Source organism: Plutella xylostella, chromosome 11 (genome assembly GCF_932276165.1).
Source record: "Plutella xylostella chromosome 11, ilPluXylo3.1, whole genome shotgun sequence".
Classification (NCBI taxonomy): Eukaryota; Metazoa; Arthropoda; class Insecta; order Lepidoptera; family Plutellidae; genus Plutella; species Plutella xylostella.
Window position 1 is genome coordinate 2,988,309 of NC_063991.1, and position 19,738 is coordinate 3,008,046.

General features: G+C 36.2%; 1 protein-coding gene across 2 annotated transcripts in view; it reads left to right on the forward strand.

Annotated features, from left to right (window-relative positions):
- LOC105387927 (regulator of G-protein signaling 7) overlaps positions 1 to 8,268 on the forward strand; it is a 28,397-nt gene extending 20,129 nt beyond the window's left edge. For both annotated transcript variants that reach the window (XM_048624212.1, XM_048624213.1), the window contains exons 15-18: positions 1,279 to 1,407; positions 2,170 to 2,233; positions 2,778 to 2,870; positions 7,851 to 8,268. In XM_048624212.1, coding sequence (XP_048480169.1) covers positions 1,279 to 1,407; positions 2,170 to 2,233; positions 2,778 to 2,870; positions 7,851 to 7,919 — 355 coding nt within the window. In that variant the 3' untranslated portion in view covers positions 7,920 to 8,268. The remainder of the gene's footprint in view (positions 1 to 1,278; positions 1,408 to 2,169; positions 2,234 to 2,777; positions 2,871 to 7,850) is intronic.
- Positions 8,269 to 19,738: the final 11,470 nt, after the last annotated feature.

Genomic DNA, 19,738 nt, shown 5'->3' on the forward strand with positions numbered 1-19,738 from the left:
TGAATCGAAAATACTTAATTTTTATCAGAATCTCAAGGCTCGAGAAATTCTCGAGTCTTCAAATTTTTTTCTCGTCTCGAACCAAGCCGAATTTCTCGAATCTTCTCGAGCTCGAGAATTCTCGAGCAGAAACCCTAATCACAATTCCCGTTTATTATTACTCCCACGAGCTTCAAGCACCCCCAGGGCCTACAAACCAACCACATACAGTCCACTCCGCTCCACATAGGTATTTTCTAACAAAATACATTATATGAGGTTTGGCTACTGTTTCGAGTTGGTTGACCACCACTTGTATGGATCTGCTGTACGATTAAGACGAGCACTCTTAAAATAAAACCACAACTCGCTTGAATTGTACCGGATAGCCCGCCGAATATTCGGCGGCCGAATATTCAATTTTCGGCTAAGAGTGTCGGCCGAATATTCAGTTATTGGGTATTCGGCCAAATCACTATTCGTGGCATCTCTAATAATAACACGTATGATTTTCCAATAATTTACAACAAAACTCTGTTTCTGATCGTAGACGACAAGCCTGCCGATAATTTTTTTTGGTTTAAGGTGGAATAAATAGATAAATAATGATGAAAATATAGCATAGAATCGATAAAAAGTCAAACCCGGGAATTCCCGGGAATGCTATTTTTTTCCCGGTTTCGGGAAGGACAAATTTCCCGGGAATTCCCGGGAACGGGAATTCCCGGGAAGACGGGAACGAAACCCTAGTGGGGAGGTCAATTTTAGGTTCCTGTCCAAGGAGTTCAGCGGGGAGAACCTCAAGTGAGTAGTCTACAAAGTGGGGAGGTAAATTGGAGATAGCGTTTTTTTGGGTTTAGGTATATTTGAGGTTCCTGGGAAAAGAGTTCAGCGGGGAGAACCTCAAGTGAGTAATCTACGAAGTGGGGAGGTAAATTGGAGGTTGACTGGCGAGGTAGATTTGAGGTTTATGTTTGTTGTAGGAGGTCAGTGGGGAGAACCTCAAGTGAGTGTTGGCAATCTCCAAAGTGGGGAGGTAAATTGGATATTGGGTTTTTGAAGATTAGAAGGTGGGGATTTAGTTTGAGATGTGGTTTGGTGGTTTTGGAGTGATCTCTGCAATGCTTTGGAGATTGAATTATTTTCATAATATCATGACCAAGTCATAGATTCTAGTTACAGAATGAATGTTGCCGAGAGCATAGCGCAAATGTTAAGTTCCCAGTGTCGGTTCTATACGCTAGTAATATTAGTTCAAAGGTTCCAAATCTAATATTAATCCTCAAATCTTCACTCCAGGTTCTGGATAGCAGTGCAAGAGCTCAAACAGCTGCCGATCCGGCGCGTGGCCGCCGCGGCTAAAGAGATCTGGAAGGAGTTCCTGGCCAATGATGCCGCCTCGCCTGTGAACATTGATGCTGTTAGCAGGTTAGTGTAGTTAATCTAATATGAGCAGCGATTATAAGATTTTCGAACCTGCGTATACGTTGCCTATCGTCAACTGTCACTGTCAAAATCTAAGGCAAATTTGTTAGTTTCAAAAGTGACTACGTTGGCGCTGGTGTACTGTGACGTGTAGTATCGAAAATAGTATGGAATTGCCACGTAAGCCCGTGATAGGCCCTCTGAAGTCTGTTTTGTAATCTCAGATACTAAATTGATAGATTCTGAGTTCATCAACAGTCGATTGTCCCGCGATTAAGTGACGTATCGCCCTATTGGCGGGACAATCGATTGTTGATGAACAGTCGATTGTTGATGAACCGTTCAGAATCTGTTAATTTAATAACTGATGAGACAAAAAAAACAGACTATAGGCAATGACGCCACTTCTCCCGTCAATATCGTTGCTGTTAGCAGGTGGGTCATATAGTCTTGTTTAAGCAACCCGAAATACAGTCCACTGCAATCCTGTCCACGTTTACTCATTTACTAGGACCCTACGAATGGTCCTTCGGGCCGGATTTGAACCAGCGGCCTCTGGATTACAGTCCACATCATCATCATCAAACCGTTATGGGCCTCATAGACTTTTATGTATATTGGCCTGCAAAAATAAGTAGACACATAATTATGTAATAGAAATTATAGTAGTTGCGCCAAAGTGCGGTACAATAAACTTCCGACAGATGGCGGTATTCTAAGATATTTGTTTACTTATTATAAACTTAATTCTTATCTTCTTTGCAGGGAGCTGACTCGCCAGAAAGTGGAATCCGGTACACCGGACCGGTATTGCTTCGACCAGGCTCAGGTATTTCATCGGATTGTAAACTGTGGGACGCCCTCCAGCCGATGGATCGGCAATATTGTTTATACGCTACATTAAATTAGCGCTATGGCCTACTGTTATGGGAAGCAACACTAATGCATTTTTTTTATTTCTTTTTAAACTTTTTATTATTTGTTTCAAAATTTATTTTAATTTTATTTTTGCGTGTGTTTGAAAGAAATGTTTTATTTTTATGTCTGTCTAAAGAAACATAACTGTTTCAATAACCAAAAGATGGCGCTATATTTCCTTATGTTTCTATTTTGTTATTCTATTTCTTATTTTTTATATTACTTGTTACAATTTTTTTAAGCATGTTTTCGGGAAGCAAATTCATAAGTCTAACCGACATAAGTATGAAGTTAATATATTGTTATAAATTTACAGTAAGTACATAACTAGTAGTTTTAATTTATTATTTTCTGTATATTGTTTCTATCTAGCACCCACGCTATCTATTTGCCATTATCGGAAACATTACGTTTTTTTTAATAATGTCCTTGTTATTGTTTTTTTTTTCCCACAGGCCCATGTGTACCACCTGATGAAGTCGGACAGCTACTCGCGGTATCTCCGTTCGGAAATGTACAAAGATTACTTGAACGGATCCAAGAAAAAGGTACGTGTTTTATGGAAGCTTTGGCCTTACCATCAAAACTTAAATACATCCTACAGTCGAACTATAAAGTCCTGACTTTTTATCATTATAAGTTATTTACTTACATAAACATACATTTTAAAAATAAAATACCATTTGGTTATGGCTTTTAACGGATATGTCCTATAATAAATATAATACTTCGATTAAATACGGTCTGTAACAAAAAGTTAGGATCCACTTCCGTTTTCAGGACTTTATAGTTTTACTGTAAACGGTGTTGAAGCTTCCCATGCTTTGGAAGTAAAAGCTCTAAATACAGATGGCGATTGGCGATTCCCAAGTTTATAAATTGGACGGTTCAGTCGCCATTTTGTCCCCCAAATAAATTGATTGGTGGGAAAAAAGGTTAAGGGGATCCCTAAAGCTAAAATGCTAAAGTCGGCTTGATATACTTGATTAGATTGGAAAAACGGTGGCTTCTATCACATTGATAAAAATATATTTTGTAGCAGAGGGTATACTGAACATGTTAGTTGCTTATAAATTGGTGCAGGATTATAATAAGTATGTTAAAAAAATTGCAAACACACCATGTCTTTTGCCATTTTTTGACTTATTATGAAAAAACCCTCGAAATCAGAGGGCCCATTTTCATGGAATCTTATATGTATGTGTAGGTAATTAAATTCTTAACAAAGTTACCTTAAAGAGTTGGATTTAATGGACCAGAAGTCAACTTTTTTTGCAAAAAACTAATAAATTCCGGTTTAAAAATGATGACACCGTGACAGATTTCAGATTTCTTCAGTCGTCGCCCTGGTGGCGGCCTGTTAGGAGCGATACCCACGCCATTTTATTTTTTATCAAATATTTCACAAAAACTGATTAAATCAACAAATTATGACTACAAGTATTATAATACATATGCATTTGCTATGGAAAGTTAATTTTCTAATCATTTTAGATGCAGAAAAGCCGAAAATTCTTAGAAAACATTTCGCCTTTTCGATTTGTTTACATTTTTTACTATAGAGTTACAGATGCATAGATAAAGGTAAACATTGCACATAATGACACTTATTAGATTCTCCGAATAAGAACTATACGGTCAATGCAGTATGCCAAAGCGCGAGCCTGTTTATATTCTGAGGGGTAATTTATTTTATTTTAACGGTTGTGTATGGTAGGTAAGCTACACAATATACAGGGTGTTGAAAAGTAAGTTCATAATTTGTTTTATTTGAAACCAAAAACCATAGTTAATTAAAAATATATATATTTTAAGATGTGGTAGTCTGTAGTCTGTACACTACAGGTTGTTAAAAATAAGTAAGTATTTTTAAAAATTGAAGATCTAAAATTTACATAATTTTTTAAATCTATTTAACAAGCTTTGCAAAAAAGCGGTTAAGTGCGACTGTATCTCGCCATGAAAAAAATGAAATGTTTACTGTAGCTATGAATTTTATGCGTTACAAGTGGAATAAAATACCGCATAATATTATGTACAACTATGTAAGAGCCTAGTTTTAAAAAAAAAACTCATAAGAAAATATTAAATACACAGGTTTTTTAACCCCTGAAGGAAATAGAGGGGTGTTATAAGTTTAAAGTAAGGGCTGAATTTTTTTTTAAAATTAGGGTGATAGGTAATGTATATTTTTAATGATTTTTTCAAATAGATAAATGTTATACCATTTTTAAATTGCCATAAAATTACCTATAGTTATAGTTATAGAAAAGGGCAGGGCTACCAGTGCCCATTCGCCACTGCAACCTAAAAGATCTATAAATTATGAATTATGACTCCCCATGCCGAGTCTCACTCTACAGGCCCAGGTCTTTTATAAACCTGATATTACCTATACAGGATGTTGCAAAAAGGGTATACTGTGCCGAAAGGGTTTGACTCAGGGGTTATTCTGAACAACTTTTGTTCTCCAAGTTTTTGGAAAATTCTCGAAAAATAAATTCGGTCTCTATAGTAAAAAAGTCACGTGATCGAATAAGTTTCTATGTAAAAGGTTTTGCTACGTGAATTTTCAAAATTGAAGAAGAAAAGTGGATCAGAATGGCACCTAAATCCACTTTTGGCTAAGCTTTATACCCTTTTTTCAATACCTTGTATAAAATATCGTCAGCGTCACCTTAGATCGTAATCATCGTAACTCCTCGTGACCAAATTTTAGAGGAGACAAAAATACTGTTTTATTTGTAGTTCTAGTTGGCATACTACCCACCTAAAGTTTTTTTTAACTAGCCTAAAAATGATTTGTTTAGACAGTCTATCTTCCTGTTCAACCGCAGCCTGAGTGCCAGTGACTCAATGACTTAAAGGAGGCCATTAGTGCTCCTAAATAAATAAAGCAGGCCTGTAGATTATCTTTCAGTGTACCGACACATCTGATTGCTGTAAGAGCCTGATAAGCTCTTCGAACGAGTCATACCTCTGTGGTGGTACGGTTTCGACCTTTCGGACAGTCAGTTTGGCATCCGAAATGCGGATTCGAATAGTGGGTACAATATTTTGCGTTCGTTCACTGTCGGAGCAGGATAAGGAGCAGGATAAGAAGGAGCAGAACCACGGGCGAGTTGTTGCGCTGGCTGTTTGCTTAAAAATAGTAACCGCGTTCAACTCTATCCCCTAGAGGGCGAACCTTTAGGGCGGCTCTTGTATACCATCACTTGTCTTCTCTATCTCGTCATCTGCAGAAAATTGACAGAAGTCATACGTGTCTAACAGGGGAGAGGGTTTGTTTTCACTGAAGAAGTTCAGTTGCGGAGTTCCACAGCGGTAGGTCTTGGACCCCTCTGCTGTGGAACTTGGCATACAACGCGGTCCTGCAAATCAAGCTCGCAAACGGCGTTAGCACAGTGCATTTTTCTAATGTCACACAGGTCGTGAGGTAGGCTGAGAGCCTCCTTCGGGGATGACATCCCAATGATTCATTACGAAAAAATTGCTGCAGCTGTGCTCGCCATGCAGTGCATGGGCTACTTCCGAATCTGGGGGGCTGTTGCAAAGGAGTCCGTTGCCTCTATACGGTACGGGTTCCGTGCGATCTATGATCCTTCCGGGAGCACCTGTCTTGTCAAGTCGAAGAGAATGGCTCGTATTCGACGCAACCTGCAGTACTGGTGGGATTGGTTGGAGGACAGGACAGCAGGAAGCTGCAGCAGCCGTCATGCTGTGATTCGACGCATAGATGCAAAAAAAAGTTGAAAGTAACTTCATGTTAATAAAATATTAGATCTTAATTTAACAACATAACATTGCAAAAAAAAATTAACATTGTTGAGTATGTTATTGTAATTTACTAAAGTAGTAATAAAAACAAAGGCTTATTGCATAGTTTTCGTTCACGTTCGCCTACATCGCACGTTGTATATGAGAATAAAGGGTATAATTACTAAGTTTTCTTGTTTAAAAATCACGGTTTGGGGTTTAGAGGAAAACAAATGGTAAAATGCGGAATACAGTTTTTTTTTTCGAATAAAGAGGAAAACATGTGAATTCAAAAAACGTTTCTATTGACACCAAAGAGTACTTTTCGCCGAGAAAAGTGGAGTTACAATGTTTGCGATCTAAAGTGATGATAGAACTAGAACTTATTTTTTCAGTTCACCTGCTGTTGAGTGAAATCGTAATTAGGTAAATGACTCCTTGACATGAAAATAACTTTTTTTTATAATCGTTATAACAAAACCGTTTTTTTTAATACAGCAATATTTGTAGATGTACTTACAGTGAGCAAAAGAGCGCAGCAAGGTGTAAATTTTTTGGTTTTTAAGAAACAAAAATATTATTTCTATCATATCCCAAATACACATAAGTACTTAAAAAAAAATACACACTCTCGCCTTGTACTAATGTACTCCCTTGCGGGGGTACTTACATGTTATTATTTTTCTGGTGACCTCCCCATATCCCTTTGCCAGCTACGTAACCTTTTGTGACACCCTGTATATGCAGAGTTCTGCAAACTACTGTTCTGCTTTTGAAACACCAAAAAAAAACAGGTCGTCTAACTAAAAGGTCACGTGACCAAAAAAAAATTATATGAGGAAGCGTTTTTTTCATGAATATAAAAAATTACGTAGGATAAAAGTTTTTCAGAGTGACGCCTGAGTAACGCCCTTTCGGCTAACTATACTTTTTTTATTACACGGGGGCAGAGTTTAATACAACACCCTGAACTATTAAACTCTGATAATATTTTCGCGATTTTTTTACATTCTGATTTCATTTCCTGGCTTAGAAATAACATCAATAACATGCTGCACACGTAGGTTTCGGCATAGTATTAAACCCTTTTTGCAACAACCTGTATAAATATCGGCACGGGTACGACTTTATATATAATTAATTATTAAATATTAAAAATACTTTCAAATAAAAATAAATATTTTCGTATCACAAAACAATATTACTTACTTAGTATATTTTTAACAAAGTGGCATGTCTTCACTTTTATGTTTTCGAGTACTATGTTAAAATTTCATGTCATTGTCCGTAGAACGCCCCGCATACCTCAACCCCCCTCACTAGATTTGACAGATTCTGATTTTCTTCCAGCTTTAGTGACAGCCTTAAGTCAGGTACAATCGATTTTGCTGCCGAAGTGTCACATGATTTTCAAATCCCTTTTAAACTCTTTATTTATAAAGGTTTACGTTTTGTTGGAGCTGCGTACCGAGTTACCGACCGGCCCAACGAACGCCCAACGAACACCCAACGATGGATATTTATCATACATAATACAGGGCAGATTGCAGCAACGAAGGTCAACGAAACCCGTTTGTTGGCGTTAGTTGGGCCGCAGCTTGATACGTCACTTAAAGAGGCTACTTTCATGCACATAAAATAGATACAATATATTTCGATTTAATTTTGTAGTTTTATGGATTAACTCCTGTAAGTTACAAAAAAAGTTTAAAAAATATTGAAACTCTATTGCAAAAGGCAGCCATTCAAATTAATTCTTCTTTCTCTTTCAGACATCAGTCAAAGGTATCCGTTCCATAGTCTCCTTCACGGGCAGAAAGGAGACCTCCACAAACAATTAACACAAACAATACAAAATCATCAGCACGGGAACCCATCTTGGAAGAAAAGTCCTTGAGAGCGCCAGAAAATACCTCTTTACACAGAGGCATACAGTATTGCGTAATAGCTGAAGGCAAATTTAAAAAAAAATGAAAGAAGAAGAAAAAATGCATGATTTCAACTTGGCTGTTTGAGCGATCGGATCATAGCTTATGAACAGAAAAGAAAAAAGTTGATAGGGAATTCGGTAGTGCCAACTTGAGACTAAGTAACATAACTGTTGTGGCGATGTTGGTATTGTTATGCCATCTTGGTTACACAAGGAATAGGTATGGAAAGCAGTCTACATAATATACTTTGTAGGTAAAAGTATGGATAGGTTTTGGCGTTGGTATCTAAAATGATGTTACAAATTTTCGTTGGGGTAAAAAAATATTGTAGTTTGATGCATTTAGTTTAGTATTTATTTCTTATATTTTTTTACACACCATCTTATCCGTAAAAATAAGGGTTGGATTTTAAAGAGGAAATTGTATTATCAAAGTTCACTTCGATACGACTTCGAAAAAAAAGCTACCTGTGCAGCGATCACAGGATTCGATACTATTTTCGAATCTACACAAACATATGGAAAAAACAAATGTCACTTTTGGAACTGTCAAATTTGCCTTACATTTTTGACAGTGACAGTTGACGACAATGTTCTTTTTCCATATGTTTGTGTAGATTCTAAAATAGTATCGAATCCTGTGATCATGCTTCTGGATATAAAAATATATTACTATAATATAATATATTACTACAGGTGTTCCAAAGTGGTATAGCTAAAAGTCGTTGAACGTTTAGTATGACGTCCACTTGTCATACTATACCCGTTTTTGAACAACATTACACATTTGTTTCAAATTACCACACAAGACTCCGTAAAGTAATATTTTTGAAAGAAGTGCATAGTTTTATTAAAATTTTATAGTTGAAGTTTGTTTTGACAAAAAAAATATTTTACTTATCTGCATAGCGTCATTAATAAATATGATGTTATTGTTTATTCGCACTTTAGTTAGTGAAGTAGCATCATTAAAAATATGCATTTATTCTCAATTCTAAAAGTATACTTATATTTTAGTCAGTACTACTTCAACTTTCTAATAACATAATTACTTTTACATATTTTATGTATCTGTAGGTATTTCTTAGGCTGAATCCATTACATGATGTAAATTATTCTTAGATTAACAATATACCAACGAGATGGTGTGTCACATATACAAAAACAAAGCAAAAATCGGTCCCAATTTAGTTTACTTACTGCCAAACCGTTTCAAGTTCAACCTAATGACAGCTACTACTGTACCAAAGAATGTAAGTCACAAATCTAATGTAACTAATTCAAAATAAGAGATCAGAGGTGCGATCACAGGATTACTTTTACGAAACGCTAAACGTATATAAAATAGTATTTAAATACATTTTGTACTGACAGGCGTATGACAGGCTATATACTTAATACGTTTAGCGTTTGGTGAAATTCCACCTGATGATGAATCATCATTCATTATAATATTATATTTGTTTATTATCTCAGTCAATAAAACCAGTTGAAAGTAATTTCTCCCATTTTAATAATACGTGTTTACGTGTATTACTTAGTATTATTGTATTATTGGACATAGGTCCCAAAACGCCCATTGTCATTTGCCTTACATTTTGACAGTGACAGTTAACGATACGCAACGTAAACAGAGGTTTCGAATCTTATAATCGCTGCACAGTGGTAGTGTTATTAGCCAAGACGTTTCATTTGCACTTACATTCCATCTTATACGTATATTATTAATCTAAGATCTCTGTCAATCTATGTATTTCTTAGGCTGAATCCGTTTATGTAATGTAAATTATTAGTCGATGGTTAACCTTAATTGGCCTCTAAGAAACGGAGTGATAGAGTCTCTAAAATATTTGAATCGGTGATTATAAAACATAACCTTTCCATTTTACCGGAGGAACTGAGTTTTGCATACTTTTATTAACTTACCCACACATTTATAGATCGTATTTTAAGTTTAGAGAACGTTTACAAATGACTTCGAAACACGAGAGCTTTGGCTCTTTAAAAATTAAAAATTAAATTTGTGAAAACCATACAAAGGAGAGTTGTTATAATCATCGGTCCATTTAAGCCACGTCATACTATACAGGCTGTTGTCAAAGTGCTAGTTTCTACAATTAAGCATTTCATTTCTTCAATTTCCAAAAGTCGTTGAGCAAAAAATGCTTATACAGGGTGTTGCAAAAAGGGTATACTAAGCCGAAACCTACATGTGCAGCATGGTATATGCGAAATAAAAAAACATTTTCCATAGAAACTTTGTTGGTCACGTGACTTTTAACTTTGGAAAATGTTTTTTTTTTTCGCGAATTTCCAAATTCTGATTTCAGTTTCGGGCTTAGATATACCATGCTGCACATGTAGGTTTCGGCTTAGTATACCAATTTTGCAACACCCTGTATTGACCCCCTGAGTCACACTCTTTCGGCTTAGTAGTTATAGCATTTTTGCAACAACCTGTATTTGAACATTTAATAAAAAAACGCTTAAAAATTTAGATGACACAAAAATTTATTTGTTAAGGCTGATTTTACCAAAGCTTGTTTGTACTTTATTTATTGTATTAAATAGGTACCACATTGAATTTATTCCTTAAATATATATTTCAAAAGACTGTTTAAACATTGTCTAGTGTAGCAAACATACTGCCTGGTTGATCAGAATATAGATAATATAAATATAGATCTTAAAACCGCTCTCTTCATAGTGTTAATTGGTATGAGAGTTATACAGGGTGAGGATTTATCATTGGCCTTCTTGACTGTTACACAAATATTCAATTTGATAAATAAATATGTGGGGACATCTCACACACGGCCATCCGACCCCAAGCTAGGCAGAGCCTGTGTTATGGGTATGGGACAACTGATATATCTACACAAATACATATTAAATATAAATATCCACACCCAAGACCCGAGTACAAATATCTGTCTTTAAACAAATATAATGTAACTGAAGTGGAACAATCTTCTTTAATTTAATGTCCATGTAGAGTCTGACCGCTCTAACTTTGAAACAAATAATACATGGACGGTTACTTTTAACCGACTTCGGAGAAAGGTTCTCGATTCGTCTGTATGTGTGTTTGTTTATACTTTAAATAATAAAAATAAAATTCCTAAAGAGTCAGGCTTACTTATTTCGAGTATACAGTATACAAGTACTTATGTAACCTTCGGAGAGCACAATGATAAAATTTTACCCTCTGTGTCTCTTAAAGGTAAGCGTCTACCTTTCGGCCTCATACGCAACGGACGCATCGCATTCAGTATTCTTTGTAAAAGAAATTCACACAAGTGCGTCCACTTCATCGGCATTGCCGACGCCGTTTTTCCATACATTTATGAAAATCCGTTCGGGCCGATAAGTACGATACCGATAGGTAGACGCTTACCTTTAAACGTTAAAAAAGTAGTAGGTATGTAATGAAATTGTTTATCTTTAAATACTAGTTAAACCTTTTCAAATGCAAATATAACAAAATAAAATCTCGTTATTTCTAGATCATAGACAATACAATGGATGTTGTTGTAATATTTAAGCTTACTAAAGTTGTAATTTGTACGTTTAGTGCAGGTTTGATAGCTTTTCGAGGACTGTAAAAAGTTAACGTTTTCTCACATACAAAGTGGCGCCTCTATCGGGAACCACAATGTAACTTTTGACAGATGACAGGAGAAGACGTTAACTTTTTTCATAAACGTTTTCGTGAATTGCAAAACCCGTACTAAAGGCCCTGTTTTTTTTTAGTTTTAGAAAAAAATAACCTAACCTCGAAACGGATCTAGTGAACTAAGTACTTCCATTTAATGTTTAAGTTAAAGCCCTATGTTTTATAGACATTGTTATACAGGTGGGATTTTATCAGTAATTCTAATCAACACATTGAGCAACTTTGCTATGAAACGGACATACAGGTTGTCACAAAAAGGGTATACTAAGCCGAAAGAGGTTGACTCAGGGGGTCATTCTGACAAATACCCAAAAACAAATAACCTTTTAGTAACTAAAATTGGTCAGAATGACCCCCTGAGTCACCCTATTTCGGCTTAGTATACCCTCTTTGCAACATCCTGTATTTACCTCCAAATTTCAGAGTTGGTCCTATAGCAAAAGTTGCTTAATAAGTTGGGTTACATATAAAATTTTCGCCCTGTATAGTTTTCAATAAAATGTAGCACAAAGTTATTTTAATACTCATGCTGTCTGTAAAACTGAGTACCTTTAGGGATAATTTTAGGTGTATTTTTAGTATGACTATTATAAAATTAGGTTTACTTATCACTAGGCACTTTTGTTTCAAATTATCGCCCAAATTTTGAAAATGTTGAAACGTTATATTTTGATTGTGGGCTCACTTTCAAAATATGGCATTTTTTTTTGGCTTTACTATTATATATTACCTATTTACTGTACAATTTGATAATAACTATTAAGTAGGTATCAAAATACTTCACCCACATAGTGATTCAAGTAATAAATTAATAAGATTAAGGTAATAATTGATAGCACACGACTTAAGGTGCCACGCATTTCTATGGATAACTCTAGAAACTTCGATCTTTGTAAATTATTCGAGTCTCGCTAATCATTTATCTAAGGGCCCGTTCACACAAAAGAGCAGTTTTTTTACAATGTCGGATATAGAGCTTTGAGTAAGTTGTAACAGGTTTTTGCACGCACCTATTTTCACAATTTTTTTTTAGTAAAAAGGTAGTTTTTTCTTAAAAAAATTACATTTCATAAGAGCTGTATGCGTAAATCTCATTTTCCACTGGCAAAGTTTTTAGTTTGCATAACTAAAATTAAATTATTCGCCTTCAAAATCGACATCAATGTTTATATTAAAATTGAATATATTAATTTCTTAAAAAAATAATCAGTTTAATAATAGAAACGATTGGTACGGCTGTGTATTAATTCAAAAGTGTTTAGTTTGATGGATATTGAACAGTTTGATGAAATGGCTTTTCTACATTTTGTTAAAAAGGGTATACATGCTAAGATTAAGCCAACAAAGGTTACGTTCTATAAGAAAACATTTTATTTTTCGTAAATTTTCAGAACAAAAGTCGTTCAGAGTCGTTCATCTTTCCCTTTTTGCAACACGCTGTATAATATAAAATTTTCTTCCGTTACTTACTCAAATTACCCTAAATTATGAACACTTTTGGTGATACCATGCCGTATTGATTCTAAGTCAAAGTCCAATAATTTAAAAAACTATCATCATCATCAGCCAATAATCATCCACTGCTGGACATAGGCCTCTCCCAAGGGTAGAAGAGTTCTCGAGTGGAGACCACGAACAGGCAAACACACCGTGGGACGCCCTTCTGCCCGCTGGACTGACGACTTTAGGCGGGTAGCCGGTAGTGGTTGGATGAGGAAGGCCGAGGACCGAGTGTTGTGGCGCTCCTTGGGAGAGGCCTACGTCCAGCAGTGGATGATTATTGGCTGATGATGATGATTAAAAAACTATAATCTCTATCTATTTATTTACATTGTAAGGTAATTTTCGTTATGTTTAGGTGAAAATAGGGATTGTATGATTAACTTAAGACAATGCAATAAGCTAAGGTTTAGGTTATATTCGTTTTTTTAAAAGTCGCATTGACATAAAGTTATGTCAATAAAAATGTATGGAAAATAATGCACCAATGGGGCCTCGCCTTTAGTGTTTGTCGATGGTTCTTTATTGTACTATCTATTTTGTAGACGTAAAAATCGGATAGACCGATGTTAATGCGTAAAAATTTGCTGTTTTTTTTAAATGAGTTAGGGTGCTTACTAGGGCATGCAATACCGGTAATATTTTCAATACCGGTATTGAGTTCCGGTATTAGAACTCAATACCGGGATCCCGGTATTAATACCGGTATTAGACTTCCTTGTTATAAATGGCATATATTTTGTTTAAAGGTCGTATAGGGCAAAATAAAACAAGCAAAAGCAATCAAATTCTGTATAATGTAATATTTTTTACGAGAATTGAGTATTAGAGTTAAAATTTTAACGCATGGACAACAAGTAGGTTTCCAAAGGCCAAAAACCGCATGTAACGGTTTAAAACAAGTGGACTTTCATAGTATATGGGAGCACAGGGCTAACTATATCTTAATCGCTTGATTTATAGCCTAAAAAATGTCCGATTCCGGTATTACTTCAATACCGGTATTAACTTTCAATACCGGTATTGAAAAAAGCGTGGATTTGTCCGGGATCCCGGTATTACGCAATACCGGTATTGCGGTATTGCATGCCCTAGTGCTTACAAGAGAATCGGGTATGCGAAAGCGCTCATAACATTTAAAAATCCGGGAAATGCTCCGTGAGTGAGTGCTTTCGCATAATCAGGTTACCGGTACGGGTAGATACAGGGAACCGAACCCGATTCTCTATGTATAAGCACCCTTAGGGCCAGTTTTTTGATCCCTAGTTAACTCAACCATTGGTCAAAAATGGCGACCATTAGTTAAAAACCACTCAAATTTGTACCAGCTGTCAAGCTTGACAAGTGACTTGACTAATGGTTAAAGTTGACCACGGATCAAAAAACTGGCCCTTAGAGTAGAATAGGTTTCAATTAATGGTACGGGGTGGATATTCAGTGGACCAATCACCAGTGTTGTCGACTTAAGTCGATGCGAATTCGATGGGAAAGTAACTGGATTTTGTATGCGTTTTATTAGTTCCTAACGTTACCGACAGGGGCGCTGATCAAGATGTCATACGACTTGAGTTGACATTAAAGCCCCCCCACTCTTGAAAGGCAATGAATTGCGCATGTCTTGCGTTGTCAACATTAAAAAAATCATAACTTCAAGAGAGAGAGAGAGAGAGAGAGAGGGGGGCTGGTGATAGGCCTACTGGATCGTCTCTCTTCTTTTCAAGTGTTTTTTTTTTATAATTTTGTGACAAACAATACGTTTTTTAATACGTTCTAGTATCGATAGTAAAAAGGTAACTAACTGGCGATTCTGTGTAAAAACGATTCTTAAAAATCTTTAAACCGTAGTATTCTACAGAGTGGTCTTGTCTTGAGCGTGAACGTCAACAGCTCAGCATGTGCTGTAGACAATAAGACTAACTCATTCTCTCTTACTCGCACACCTAATCTAGCATCCCTTGGCGAAACCAGATTTGTCACATAGAACCGCCATTTTGTTTTCTATTCTTTATTCGCGCGGATTATATTATTATTGTTATAATCCATGTTAATTAACAAACCATATCTTTGGATGACCATAATTTATTATTAAAATTCGTTGTAAGTTTAGCTTTCCGCTGGCCCTTTAGGTACTTCAAATTACTAATAAATAAATAACGATGATTGTTTCAAAGGATTGTTCGTTGTATTTTCAGAATTTAAAATAAAGGGCCACCGGAGAACATGGCCGAGTTGCTGAAACAATTCAAATTAATCAATAATAATTATGATTATTATTTGTGTTCCGAACTATACAGGATGTTGTAAAAATTGTATATTCTATGCGCTTATAAAAATCATATGAGGTATGAGTAAAGGCGGAAATATACTTACGTGTCAGGGCCAGAAGCAATTAGTTTTATATATTTAGCATAACGTGTTGCGAGACGAGACAACATGCAAATATGACCCTCACCATAAATGTACATACATCATTGACTTATACAGGGTGTCCCAAAAGTCAACGTCATCCCTTAAAGGGCTGATAGGTTAGCTCATGAGAGGCCAGAATATCACAATATGACCTTAGTAAAAACTCGATAATTTTCGAGATATTGACACTTTTATAAATTTGCTGAAAATTGACACCTTGGATCAGTTTTTTGCGTGCCGCCGGTACAAAAATCCATATTGTTAGAAATTGTTTGGTGTTGCATCACCCTGTACAGCCCTGCTATAGATCGCAGTCAAAAAAAATATCGAGTAATGCTGTATGTTTAAAAAAAACTCGGTTTTCAAAGTCATAAAAGGTAATCGTATTTTTTTATAAACAACTTTGACTCTACATACTGTAAAAAAAATATACCACGCAAACCTGGCACCTTATTTGAAAAGATTGCTCATTTAATGCAGTTTCCAAAATGGTATAAAACGTTGCTATTGTTTCAATTAACAAAAAAGTTATTGCTATTTTAGTACAAAACGACCTCGATGTAAAATTGTTTGAAGGAAATTTATCTGACTAAATTTATTAAGGGTAAGTCATGTTGGAATGAGTAAAAGTAAAATAGGTGATGGGGTCAGCCGTGGCAACATAGATGACGCAAAAATAGCTAAGAAAAAACTTACCAAACTCTTATAAAACATATTTTGCGTTTTTTACACCTTATTAAAAAAAACTAACATTTATTGACTTTTATTTTTATTTCTCAAAATTATAACACCACATTATTATATTAAGTACATAATCAGCAAAAAATAATACTCATTAATGGTCATAATCATAATTTAGAGAGTTTGCTTTTGTTTAACAATAACTTTAAAATAAATAACAAGTAATTAGAGGTAATGTTAATGACAAACTGATCTGTCCCTTTTTTGGATACTGTGGGTGTAAAATGTACATGTGTAAGCGTTTTACTTGTCACACATTAGCACTACTCAGGTACCATTTATGGGGAATGTGGAGTTGCTATAGTCCACTTTTTTCGAGAAAGATACTCAAAATGCGTTATTTTATTAACTGTGACAACGTTGACTCTTTTCCCACTCCCGGCCACACCACTTATTTTACTTTTACTCATTCCAACATGACTTACCCTTAATAAATTCAGTCAGATAAATTTCCTTCAAACAATTTTACATCGAGGTCGTTTTGTTCTAAAATAGCAATAACTTTTTTGTTAATTGAAACAATAGCAACGTTTCATACCATTTTGGAAACTGCATTAAATGAGCAATCTTTTCAAATAAGGTGCCAGGTTTGCGTGGTATATTTTTTTTACAGTATGTAGAGTCAAAGTTGTTTATAAAAAAATACGATTACCTTTTATGACTTTGAAAACCGTGTTTTTTTTAAACATACAGCATTACTCGATATTTTTTTTGACTGCGATCTATAGCAGGGCTATACAGGGTGATGCAACACCAAACAATTTCTAACAATATGGATTTTTGTACCGGCGGCACGCAAAAAACTGATCTAAGGTGTCGATTTTCAGCAAATTTATAAAAGTGTCAATATCTCGAAAATAATCGAGTTTTTACTAAGGTCATATTGTGATATTCTGGCCTCTTATGAGCTGACCTATCAGCCCTTTAAGGGATGACGTTGACTTTTGGGACACCCTGTATATTACTAGCGTAAGGACAGGCCCAAGCATTCTAGAAAATGACACCCTCGCGTTGGCCCTAAAATCTCATAAATCTGTCATAATTTGTATGAATTAGGGCCAGCGAGCGGGTGCCATTTCTTATGACAAAACGTTCTGACGGGCGTATCTTTCCTTTTGAAATCATTGACATACATACATACATACATAAGCTCACGACTGTAATCCCCGAAGGGGTAGTCAGAGGTGACTCGCAAAAGCCACCCGCTTTACACTGTACATTTGTACTCACGTGATAGGTCGCGAGCCGTATCGCCGTTTTTGAATGAGTACAATGCACTGAAGTTGTCGGGTAAGTGGGCAACCCGACTTTCAGATGTTTTCAACCATAAATGTATGGAGCCGATAAGATACTTCTGGCGCGTCTGTTTCCGCCTTAAGGCCCACATTCACGGGCGTACCAATCCGCCGGATTTGTCGCTGGCTGGCGTGTGAATGGGTAGGCGGGTGCGGCTCGCGGTACGGCGCGGCGCTCGCCGTCTGGGTTCGCGAGCGCCGCGACCGCGAGAGAAATAGGTAATGTGCCTTGTGCAAGGCTTAATAAAGTTGACAATCGACTGGAGTGCAACTCGGGGTTCGTGTAGTGTGTGGGCGATGACGGATTTGTCCGCGGATTGGTACGCCTCGGGGTGCGTCAAGTGAATGGGCTGCTTTAGAAGTTTTGTTGGCTCTAAAAGTCATTTGCAATTGCCAATGATTACAAAAGGAAGGACATGCCCGTCAGAAGGTTTTGTCAAAAGAAAACTACACCCGCGCGCTGGCCCTAATTCATATAAATTATGACAGGTTTATGAGATTTAGTCTTAGGTACGCTATTAATATGGCAATTGCTCGATTATTTGAATAATTTTGCAACTTCCGCCATTTTTACAACATCCTGTATGGTGTCGTTATCTTACTATCTCTAACAAATAACCTACTATATAGGGAATATTTATTCAAAATTCTTTAAGTAAAGTTAAGATTTAGCGTCTAGTCTAACTAGTCTCTTCATTCGAGTATATTTCAAGTTAATTTGACTGTTTCTCAGCGTGTTTGAAATAAGAAAAATAATGTCTGTTTAACATAGTTAAATGTACCAAAGCATTTAGGTATTATGTAAAATTGTGAACTATATATACTTGCGAAAAACTATAATAATAAATTATTTTAAAATGTACCTCTCCAATTGTTTTATTATTTATCTTTAAAGGTCTTTCCACCTTTCGGCATAATATCTTCCGCAACGGACACATCGTATTCAGTATTCGTTAGAAATTCATACAAGTGCTCTCACTTCTACATTTATGACAATCTGTTTGTTCCGATAGGGTGCTTACATAGAGAATCGGGTTCCCTGTATCTACCTGTACCGGTACGGTAACCTGATTATGTGAAAGCGCTCATGACATTGAAAAATCCGGGAAATGCTCTGTGAGTGAGCGCTTTCGCATAATCAGGTTACCGGTACAGGTAGATACAGGGAACCCGATTCTCTATGTAAGCTCCCATACGTAGGATACCGATAGGTGGGTGCTTACCTTTAAACGCCTGTCTGACCCCTTATGTTTATTTAGTATAACACGTGCTAAGTATTCACCATGTTTGCTCTTTAGGCTTACGTTAAAACACGTCACTGTTAATACGTCTTGCCTTTATGCGAAAAATATATAGGAACGCATTTATACAGAGTAAAATTTCACAAGGTTCACAAATTTACAGTCAGCTAAAGAGATAGGTTTACCCTCCAAAAAAACACGTCAGACGGTTATGCAAAAACATACTTACTTAATCTATTATTAACCTTGATGTCAACCATAAAAAATATAGGCCGATTTGTATCTAAGCTTGTTTACTGATAATCGGGCTTCTATTTCAATCCACAACGAAGATATGGGGCGATCGAAAATGGATTAAAACTTTTTCGAAAAACGCATGGTTGTACCGCTGTTTTGCTCGACTTGGCAGGTGCCTGATGATACAATCATTCGTCAGTAGATATCGTCAGCGCAATATAAAAGTATGTGTGCTAGGGTTATAGAGGTATACTCATCATACAATCTGACTGGCTAATCCTTTGCCACGGTGACAAACCCTAAGGGCGCTCCACATTCTCAAGAGAATCCCGCGAGAACGCGAGAAACATGCGAGAAACGTGAATGTGGAAGCGATTCTCAAGTTCTCGCGTTGTTCTCCAACTTTTCTCCACTTTTTGTCGGTATTTTGGCGCGAGACAAAGGAGCGCGAGAACGTGAGAACAGGTGAGAACGTGTATTTACTCCACACTCGCATGTTTCTCAGTATGCGCATAACAACAAACTTGTCGCAGCGGTTACTCCTGCGTCCATCGTCATCGAACGCGAGAACTAATTAAGAACTTTGTGAGAGTGTGTACCCAAAGAAGTTCTCACGACAGTTCTCGCAGAG